General features: G+C 35.2%; 1 protein-coding gene across 5 annotated transcripts in view; it reads left to right on the forward strand.

Moving 5' to 3' along the window:
- The window catches only part of LOC139973459 (rho-associated protein kinase 2-like), a 199,202-nt gene that overhangs the window by 84,103 nt on the left and 103,504 nt on the right, over window positions 1-11,595 (forward strand). For 4 of the 5 annotated variants that reach the window (XM_071980149.1, XM_071980152.1, XM_071980151.1 and 1 more), the window contains one exon: window positions 894-2,410. In XM_071980149.1, coding sequence (XP_071836250.1) covers window positions 894-993 — 100 coding nt within the window. In that variant the 3' untranslated portion in view covers window positions 994-2,410. The other variant, XM_071980153.1, reaches the window with a different exon arrangement.

The following is an 11,595-nucleotide window of genomic DNA, read 5'->3' on the forward strand; positions in this document are numbered from 1 at the left end:
CATGGTATCATACAATAACATTGTATCATATTTAATATAATATAAAACACCCACAATATCATTGTTGCATATAGTATATTACATGGTACAATGATATATTATGATAACAATATATTTTTAATATTACAGCACAATAGTGTTCGTGTACTTAATGTGTATTGGCTGAGTACCAGTACTTGATCCCTTATTGCAAGTATCAACAAAGCTGGTATTAACAAGATACTGATTTGCTAGAAGACCTTTAACTGTGATCAACTGTTAAGAATATTAGCAAGGACATGTTAAGGAAGCTTTAATATGTCATGGTAACTCACTGTTGGTAGAATGAATGCTTTGATTATCTATGCAAGCATAGCTGTATTGAGAGTATGATCTTCTGACCTTAAAATGTTAGTGTTTGAACATGGCAGCCATGAATCTGGACTGGAATGTTATGATTAGTGTTACCAGTGCATTGTGATACAGCTCCACCAAATGTTGCAGTCAGACTTGTTTTGTCAGAGCTTTTCTTACTTCAGTTTAGTTTTTTCATCATTCTTTCACAATGTGCTAATATTCTCATGTTGTTTCATAGCATTAAGGACAAGCCATGATAATATATGGCGAAGACATCTTCGTGTGTGGTTACATAATAACATGTTTAGGAAAAGACAAAAGGCATTTATGGAGAGAAGCAGCTAATGAATAAACGGCCCACTTTGATTTGAATAATTACAAGCTGCTTGCATTGTTAAGAGACTATTAAGTAAAGGGCCTGCATGTATCTCCAATAAATGCCAATCACACTCTCTCTCTGTCACTCCTTGCACACAGCTCACCTTTTCTTTAAACATTTCCATGCTTTTTCATTTGCCTTCTTCTTCTATGATAAACCCTGACACATTTCTTTTAAGACATCGAGCTCAGTGGAAGCGGGCGAAGGTGGAGGGCACTTCTTCCTCTCGATCTAACTCGATAGACCTTAACGACTCTACAGAGAGTACCCAGCTTTAACTATGGAGAAAAAAGAGATTATACTGCTCCTGGGAGAGTTTTCTCTCTTATGACATCGAGATGAAGAGTTAGCCTTGAAAGAGGATGAATAGTGTGAAAGTAGACATGAGTGTGAAATCTTGTAAGATCAGTATCTTTGAGCATGCAGTGGTTTCTCTGTTTGCAAGGTACTAGTTGAATCCGTCCTGCTTAGCATGCTCATAAATTGTAAGAACAGGGAGACTGACAAACCCTGACAATGTCTTCCCGAGGAACTGTTTCCATCTCAACTCTGATCACTTTTATTAATCTTGTAACCCTTCCAGATCTGTCTTGCATTCTAACAAAGTTATCTCATTATTAATAATCGTGTTTTAATGTGTCAAACCTTGCTGTTCATCCCACCTAACTAAAATTTCATATACTGCTTTCATTTTGCTGTACCTGCCATGGCACTTTAAACAGACTGGTATTACTGTCTCTCTCTGTAACACAGAGAAGAATATTAAAACAAATAATAGTTTAGCAATTAAAATACATGGATAGACAGGTCAGGTCTGAATAGAATTTCAGTCTGCCAACACAAAACTCTTTCTAGAGTCAGTGAAGGTTTAATATATTTGTATACTTTTATTTGTGACTTAATTTGCATTTTGCCTCTAAAATGGTTCCTGCTAGTCTTCCAGCTTCCCTTTGAGCTCAAGCTGGAATAACTAAAGTTATCCAATGCTCATCCTTGCCACACCACTACTGCTTGAAAATAGTGGTAATGGTTTAGCTGTATATGCTTTATATGTTGAATGTTTTAAGAAATGCTTCCAAAATATCTCCTCAGTTGGTTTTGTTGTTTCTTATAAGCAGATAGGAATATCAAACTGACCATGTAAAGGAAAGGCGTTGAATATAGTTGTATTTCATACAGGAGAGAACAATTCAAAAAGGGAAAACTTTACCAGAATACTTGAAGTTATTTTAATAAAATAAGTCCTACTCCCCATTCCCTACTTCAGATTTGTACAAGTTTAAAATTAGAAAGTATAATTTGTAAATAAACACCTACTCTGGTGGATAACATACTTGGAAGTAAAAATCTCACCTTACCACTGAAGTATTATGATAGATTTGTTAGTGGGCAAGACTTACTTCTAACTTTTCACATCCCTAACATTTTCAATTTTAGGCAGTACTTTTAATCGATGGAAACCATCCTATTTATTGTCATCATATGTTGCTTATGCCAAACCTTTATTTATCTGGCCAAATATGCTGAGCAATTCCATGGTGTTGGGAACTTAGAAAAACTTTGGCAGTTTTCATGGTATGTATTGATACCTTTGCCTTTCACAATCAGACACACTTTCATCACTAATCTTCAGTAATCTTTCCCAAAGCCTCCTCCAACAGTGGATTATTGAGAATGACTTGCAATTTTTTGTCTCTTCAGGAACAGTGTTCCTTCTTCGCGAAGACCCCTAACCGAAAGAAGTCGAGCACAAACCACCAAAAAATAGTGCGTGAACAATGTTTGGCCATGTGGTTGGGTAATTGTTTTGTTCTTGTTGGTGGTACTGTAGAATTGATAATCACATGGCTAAGGTGGTAAGATGATATTTACATTCAGTACTTGTAAAGCACAGAGTACCTTGATAATCAAGACAAATTTAGTACCAAGGGCTTTGAAAGAAATTTAAATTTAACTGAAGGAAGTAAAATGATAAAGTATATGCTTTGCTAACAAAAGTGCTCTTAGGTTCTTCCATTGGTTGAGTGCTCATGACGATTGTTTCTAGATTAATTAACTGCCTGATTATTATTGTTATTATTATTATGATTATTATTATTTAGGAAATATTTGTTATATCAGGATAGTCTGATTTTGTGGCAAAAATACATCAGTTGTTTGTTATTTCATTTTTAGTTTATATGAAAATATTATAAAATACAGATACTTGCTTGGAGATACAGTAAGAAGCTAAACCTTGAAATACAGTATCAATATACATACAAATTGCACATCCAAGTAGAACAGTAGCTACACTACCTCTTTAATGAGTAATGGATTGATCTTTAGCAATTTCTTTGTATTAGTCAAACTTGCTTCAAGACATTAAAAAAACTTTTGTTTTTCCACATGTGTCAAATCAATCCCTTCTGTTCCATTTCTGCAAGTTGTTTGCAGTAGGTTTTTTTCCTGAAAGTGTTTTCATAAGCAAACCAGAAAGAACATCATAACTTTTGAGACTAGATTGATCCAAGTAATGCCATTAATCCCTCTCTCCTGATGCGTATCCACCAGTTTTGACTCTTCAAATATACATAGAAAGGAAATCAAAAAGAATAATGGAATTAAATTAGGTTTTCCTGCTGGTGGCAGTGAACTCTTTTGTTGTGATTATCTATATTAGACTCTCCAACTGTAGTTTCACATTTGCTTTGTAACCATTAAGTATAAGTACAATGTTCATTTCATATTAGTTGCAGGGACTATTAGTTGAGAGTGGATGATACCAGTATGTATTCAATCGTACTAAATATTTGTAATGACTTAGAAATAAGAATTAGTTGTGTGAAATCTTTTATATTCTTAGCTGTTTTGTAAAAAAGTGATAAATTTATTGGCAAGACTGGAAAATCTTTGGATTGGTGAGGAATCATTGGTGAGGAAGTAACTAACAAAAAACTAAACCAAAGGAAGGACAACTACCTGGTATTATCATTTATGACCTACTGATAAGTGTGTTATTGTCTATTGACAAATAAGAATAAAAATGAAGTAGGGAGGCTCCTTTGTTTCTTTATGAAAGGAACTTTCAAGCCTTGGTTATTTGTTCAAATCATAGGGTTCACTGTCATTTGAAAAGAACCATGCTAGGTGAAGTTGTGATGAGGAATTCTCTTCAATTTTACAGCATTACAAGCTTTTAATTTTGGTAATGAGCAACTGTTGTCATTTTCACATCCTACTGGATAGTTAATTTAGCATATTTAAATTTCAAACAATCAGATCATTTTTCATATAATGAATAGCTTTTCCTTTCTTTATAACAAAATGTTTCTGGTTTACTGGTTTCTGATTGTCTCTGAAGTTTAAGGACAGTGTGAAGTTACTTAGTTAATTTTGGCAACATGCTGCAACGTATCAACACTGTTATACTTCTCTTGCAATCTATTTAAATTTGTAATTAATGGGCCTGCCAATTAATAATTACAACTAATCTATTTGTAATAGTTAAGGGCCTGCCAATTAATAATAACAACTATATAACAACAATAATAACAAAGGATTAGTATGTTTCCATTTAAACATTGTTATTTTGCTGGCAATGGATATAAAATTAGACCATTTCACTGGATTCTGTTGTGTTTTAATGATTGATTGAGTGATTCTGCATCTACATATGGAGGAAACAGAAATGAAAATAAAAATCAGTTTTGTTCCTCATTTAATGCCAAAAAATAAATTTTGAAGGAAACTTTTGATGCTTTAAAATCTTAGAGAACAGCTTTCAGTGCTCTCATTATATATTTTTTATGATAAAATGCAGGAATTGTGAGAAATGTAGTGGAAAAAGGAAAGTGGATGGCTGCTTGTGTTAATATCTGTTGTGCCTTGTTGTATATCTTAAACCCTAGTTGCAATACATTCACTGCTTTAATTGGTGGCTTTGGTTACATTTTACAAGTAGCATTAGCTTTGTTAGCATTCAAATATATTGGAATTAGTACTAATCTTTGTCAATGGTGATGTCTCTTATACACCCGTAGGTGTTAACAAATGTAAACTGTAGAAGTAAGTTGTTAAACTTAATGTAAAATAAGAGAATGCCGTGGTAAGAAAGGAAGTGTGTGAAGTCAGACTGCTACAGCATGCTTTACATGTTTGTTATTAATATACAGTAGTCTCACTCTATCCTCTAAATGTCTCCCTTGCACTGACATTAGTTTCTCATCTCCCTGCTTTATATTTCAATATTATTTTACCCTATTTTGGCATGTCTCTTAGTTTTCTATATCAAGTACCTGCACTTGATTGGTTTTTCCAATATTTTGATGTAAATACCTGGATATGAATATGTTTGTTCTCTGGTGAATGAACATTCCTTCTATTTGTCCCAACCAACAATCATGATTTTAATAAAGCATGCTATATCTACATTTATGAAAGCATTAACTTTCAAATAGAAACCATTCAGTTTACTAATTTTAAATTTGCAAGGAGTCTTGATATGTACTCTATTTTATGTTTGTTATTCTTACCAGACATTCAAACAGAATAAGTTAAACTATAAAATTACAATCAAAAACAAAAGAACAAACCCAATAATCAAGGGTACCATAAATGAAACTTGTTTGGTGACCATCTCTTAAACTTGTTGCAAATTGTAGGCCAAATCCCTAATTTTATGCTGTCATTGTAAAAACATTGGTTGAGTTGAGTGATAGTTTGAATTATGTTAGCTGGAATTAATTACACATCAACAGAGATGTTGTTTAAGATGTTCCTTAGATCTTTCTTCAGTGCATTTAATAGGAGTGTTGCAACTTTGCAGTAACTTGATTTTGGAAATGTTTAACAACATGGACAAGCCTTATGAGAAATAATCACAAAATTCTGCTCTAAATCCAAGAAGTACATCATTTGAAAGATTACAGTTATTTCCACATACACAACAATATAGCATGCTGCCCTCTAGTTGCAGACATACTTAAAGTAGCTCCAAATTTACTGATGAAGTAGACAAAAGTCCTTTAAATTGCATTTCCTTCTCAAATCTTTGTTGGAAATCTCCTTTCCCACTTACCATCCATAATGTACCACTTAGGCAAATTTCAATTTGCTGTGTTATAAATTGGCAGAGAAGTTCCTTGTTTAGGACAACCACATTATTGTAAGATACTCTGGCATCAATTTAACATAAAAATGTGATGTTATCTTTTGGCCTATGTCTATGTAGAATACGTTTGTTACTTATTAGTTTCTTTAATTATCAGGTTTATCTGTGATTTGCTAATTTCAGCATACCACAGACTCTTTCCAGTCTATAAACATACCTCTCTCATCTCTCTCTTCAAATTTCTTTTGTATAGTATTCTCTATTTCTTCACTAGTTGCCAAAATTATAATTTTATAGTGTGTTTGGTTATTGTTTTTCTTATGGAGATTCATATTTGACAGTTTGCTGGTAAGACAGTTCTGATTATGACTGTTAGTATAAAATAAGTACACACAAGAATTGTTGCTTCAAATGTGAGAAAATGGTCTTACAGTTTTCTGATAGAATATAATGATTTAGGGAAAGTGGGTCCAAAGAAAGTTTTTTGTTTTTATTATTACTTTAAGTTTGTTAATTACACCTCATCTTCACACTTGTGCTCACATATTATTGGAACAATACGACAGTTTCCTTTACAAATGCCATGTCTGAAAGTTTAAAAGAGGATATTATTACTATTTCTCTAGTTGTCACCCAATTTGTTTGTTATTTGTGATGTAACAAGATTGATTTGACAATATTTTTTTCTCCAGAAATGAGAGTGTTAATTTGGAACTCAAGAAAAAAAAAAATTAGATTGATAGAAGAAACTTTTACAACTTATAAGATAGTGTAGGTACCTTATTATTGTGATTGTTCAAATTGAAGAATTATCTGGAAAAGGAGCAAATACCTTGAAATTTAAGAGGTGTTTTTGTTGGAACATTATTACTACTTGAGATTTATAGGAAGTTGAATACTTACTCCCTTCTCGCTATTTCTCATTAATCACATCATTTTGAAACTCTTAATTCTTTATTGTAATTACAGGTGTCTGGGAACTAGATTATAAGCGATGAATTTAATTTATAGGCCCATTACTATCATAAGAATGCAGTGACTGTTTGATATTTTGGTCAGATTATGTCTGTTATGTCAATAATTTAATAATTCTTAACACCATTTTAGACCAATGTATACAGATTGGTCATGTGGTGTTGGAGAAGGGTTAATAGTATACTGGCTCTGGCTTATTGATGACATTTCTAGGGTGAATAGTATGGAAATATTAGTCAAGATCACTTGATGTGGTATGCAAGTCATAATTATTATTATTGGTGAATTTACAATTTAATAAACTGTGTGTTAAAGTAAATATATCACACTGATTTTGGGTATAAAGATTAAAGAGGTGTTATGCTTTGTATTTACAACATCATTTATATACATATGTAATCTCATTCTATACATACTGTTGTAGACTATCCTTATTCCATATTATAAAAAATCTTATTATGATCCACATTTCTAATAGTGAAAAATAGGAAAATAGAATATAAGTTCTTTTTTACAGTAATTTCTTGCCTTAATTAACTTGAAGTAAGAATCTGGCAGTGAAAAAATTAATGCATTTTTCATTCAAGCTCATTTATTTTGTACCTCAAATAAAAGTGTAGCCTGAATCGAATGTTTTGTTGTCATAGACTCCTTTTGAATGTTCCAGCAACATGATTGACAGAATCTGTATTCCAAATTGCTACAACATACAATGCAAGACCAAAATGTGAATACCGTACTGAAAGTAGTGTTTGGTTCCTTGGTGAAGACAAAATGAATCTATGCCATGGTGATCGTGGGTGTACGCGTGTGTGTGACAAGTCACCAAGCGTAGCGTGCATCAAGTGATCAAAATATGAAGAGCAAGTTTTGAACAAGTTAATTGAACATCTGTAGCATTGAATAATGTCATAGTTATGTGCCTCTTAATGAGTACTACACATTGAGCAGATTTTAGAGGTCAAAGGTCATTTGAGCAGAAAAATCTGAATACCTCATAAAATAGCTAATTTTACAAATTCAAGCCCTTGTGAATATAATACTTGGTTTGCAGGTACCCATTAGAAACTCTTGGCTGCTTTTATTGTTGGGGAAGGTATTTGAGGTCAAATGGTTGTCAAAGTCTAAAATGCTTTTAAACATGATAACACCAAAAGAAAAATTTGGATTAACTTCTTACATGGTAAGTCTACATCCACCCTAGTGTTCTCTGAAGAGGTCAAAGGTCATGTGAGGTAAACAGGTGAAAGTCTGAGATCATTGTATATATGATAATACCAAAAATAAAGCTACAATTAACCTGTGGGTTCTCCGATACTATAGTTTCTTTTTGTGTACATAGTTTGGTCAACTAGTCCAGTCTAGTTGGTGAAGAAACAATAGGTCTGAAGTAATCTTTAATAATACAGACAGTCAGCCAAGAAATAAAATATACTTCAAAGGCTGGATTATCTAGTTGTGTATATATTAGATATTATATATATATATTATATATTATCCCCCGTAGGACCTCTTGGGAGTCGAGCAGGGGTAATCTCCTTTTTGTTGTTGTGTTGGATGCCTTGAACACACTCAAGTGGTGCTTTAACAGCTTACCTCATATGGTCTCAAAATTGGCCTTATTCTCTGTGGTATATACTTGATGGCTTTGCCATTAAATAAATATTTCACAGTGTATAAACAATGTCGTTTAACTCTCATTCATTAATAACAATTATTAGTGGTATGGTATGGTATGGTGGCAGGGCTGATTTGCTAGCTCAACATAGGTAAAAGAAAATGTCCATTTGCTCATACATTCATCTATTTCACAAAGGAAGACTTTTTGCTGGCTATTGGTACATGTTGGCATACAACTTCTGTATTGTAATTTCCTTACAAGAGAATTAATTGGTTGATACTCATGAGAAAGTGCTACAAGTAAGATCTGAAAATCTTCTGGTTCTCACATAATTCTTGGACAAATTTAACTCACTTGGTCTGCATCAGTCAAATAGTTTAGTGGAATATTGAGCAAATTATACAGCAAGAAATCACAAATCCTCCAGGCTCTCTAGTCTATAGTTGTCTACATACCATAAATAATCAAATCCTCCAGGCTCTCTAGTCTATAGTTGTCTACATACCATAAATAATCAAATCCTCCAGGCTCTCTAGTCTATGTTGTCTACATACCATAAATAATCAAATCCTCCAGGCTCTCTAGTCTATAGTTGTCTACATACCATAAATAATCAAATCCTCCAGGCTCTCTAGTCTATGTTGTCTACATACCATAAATAATCAAATCCTCCAGGCTCTCTAGTCTATGTTGTCTACATACCATAAACAATCAAATCCTCCAGGCTCTCTAGTCTAAGTTGTCTACATACCATAAACAATCAAATCCTCCAGGCTCTCTAGTCTATGTTGTCTACATCAAGGGCGTAGGAACCGGGGGGGCGCCAGCCCCCCAGTGAAAAATGTGGAGGGGCGGAAGTATCATTCCGCCCCCCGGGTCGCAAGTCAGAAAACCCCTTTTTCATTTCCAAATGAGAAAAAAATCTCATTTGGAGCACCAAATTGCATCTAAGGCCAGGTGAAAATACAAAATTAAGTTTACAAAATGGAGTGGGTGTTGAAGTGTGCTATATTGCACCAAATTGCATCTAAGGCCACCTGGAAATGCAAAAAATTCCAAAGGGGAGGGGGACACCCCCTCCCCTTAGACCCCTCCCCCAAGCTGGCCATCAGTCTTCAGCCCCCCCACTCAAAAGTACCTTCCTACGCCACTGGTCTACATACCATAAACAATCAAATCCTTCATCCTCTCTAGTCTATAGTTGTCTACATACCATAAATAATCATCAAAACAAAGGCACAAGAGGCTCACCTAAAGTTAAATTGTGAGCAGTACTACCAGCATTATTTGGCAATAGCTGAAAATGACAATGAAAAGGAACAGAACACTAAACACATGGCATGACATTGATTTTATGTTATGGAATGAAACTAGGATCACTGAATAGCAATGTGATGGGGTAAAATACAAGAGCAGGTTTCAAGATGACACAGTGAATGGCATCAATTAATAATGTATTCTGCCCACGGGCCATATGACACTAAAAGATGTACCTACTCTCTGTAAATGAGTGTTCAATCATAACAAATCTTGAATCTGACCCGTTTGTTGGCTGCCCGTGCAATAACACCTGGATGTGTGTAAATATATTGATGTATTCCTTAAAGTTATCGCAGGATTGGTCACCTCGCCGATTACTTCTAATAGATACCTTTAGTTTGCCATATCACAATGAGGCTGGTGGTGGCTTCTTTTCATTGCCACCCCCCCCCCCTAAATTCATCAGCGAGAGGAAAGACGGAAGAGGATTAAAAATTACCTTGCCTGAAGTGGTAACATCATCAGAAGGGTAAGAGGGTGTTTGGGCTATGGGTATATTGTTATTGGCTGGCAAGCAAGGGCGGCGGAACCGGGGGGGGCACAGGGGGAATGTGCCCCCCCCCACTTTTCCTCAGGATTGAAATGTGCCCTTTTTCTACATAAAAAATTGTACTCTTGATCACCTTATTAGGTCAGCGATATTTCAGTAAGAGATCTAATCCTAATTAAGAAGTATTAATGAATTTCTGTGGGTCAAACTCAAATGTTTACTACCACAAGGCTTCTAACATTCTGGTGGGTGCCATTATGCATATTCAATTTGGCTAAAAAATCCTAATACATATCCAAAAATACATTGCTATATTACATTTGGACTTTGTAATAAGCAGAAGCCATTTATAGCCTACTATGAATAATGAGTATAGTTTAATATCCCATAACCTACCCCATCCTTTCGTATTTTGACATATTTCATTTGCTTTCATGCATGTATCGATCGCGTGTGCAGGGACTTGGACTTTATAATGATTTCACCTCATTTTGTTTCCAATTTGCACATTGGATATTGCAGTGCTAGTATGCATTTTTTCCTTGAGGGGGGGGGGGGGCGGGGGGCAGTGGCGAAGCGTCCATACAGTCAGAGGGGCGGATGCCCTCCTGACGGACTCAAAATGACTGCTGGCGCCATTTTCAGCTTTTTACCACTTTTTACTTATTCGCGATTATTGACTATTTTATTGCGCTCTCAAATACCTATTGACATTTGTCACATTTTGTTGGTGTAATTTTCTGACAAATTGGCGATGACACCTATTTATTCTTCATTTATCTGCAAATTAGCAAGGCCCGGAAAGGGTCATTTCCGGCGATCTAGGGGGTATCTTTACTCAAAAAATTTCTGTACGCTCCGCCAACCTGTGGTGGCGCTCAGCTTAGATAGTGTCGAAACTGCCCCCGGCCTACAGACCATTCTCGCCCCCTGACCAATACCCCTAGCTCCGCCACTGAGGGGGGGGGGCGTTGATGGAGTGATGTGTATACGCATATAAGATAATACAGTAAGAGTTACTAAATATCAGGCTGCATCAGTCCAATCGAATTTCTGCAAAGTGCCCTTCGACGTCGGTGCCCCCCCCCCCCAGATTAAAAGTGCTTCCGCCGCCCTTGCTGGCAAGAGATGCGGTGGGGGTCCATGGCCAAATTTCCTCGAAGATAAAGCGCTTTCTGTTGCTACCTCGTCATTTTGAAGAGCTAATGTGCCAGTCAAAATGAGGACTTACGCGGAAATTTCTTTGAATTAAACTTAGAGCCCTGTTACCGTTCCAGGAAGCGAAGTTCCCGAAAGGTGAGTCATATTTTAAGATACTGTCGTATTTTCTCCTAGAGATGTTCAATCAGAAACATGCATGTTGGAAGAGGAATAATGAAATT

This window comes from Apostichopus japonicus, chromosome 9 (assembly GCF_037975245.1).
Source record: "Apostichopus japonicus isolate 1M-3 chromosome 9, ASM3797524v1, whole genome shotgun sequence".
Taxonomy (NCBI): domain Eukaryota; kingdom Metazoa; phylum Echinodermata; class Holothuroidea; order Aspidochirotida; family Stichopodidae; genus Apostichopus; species Apostichopus japonicus.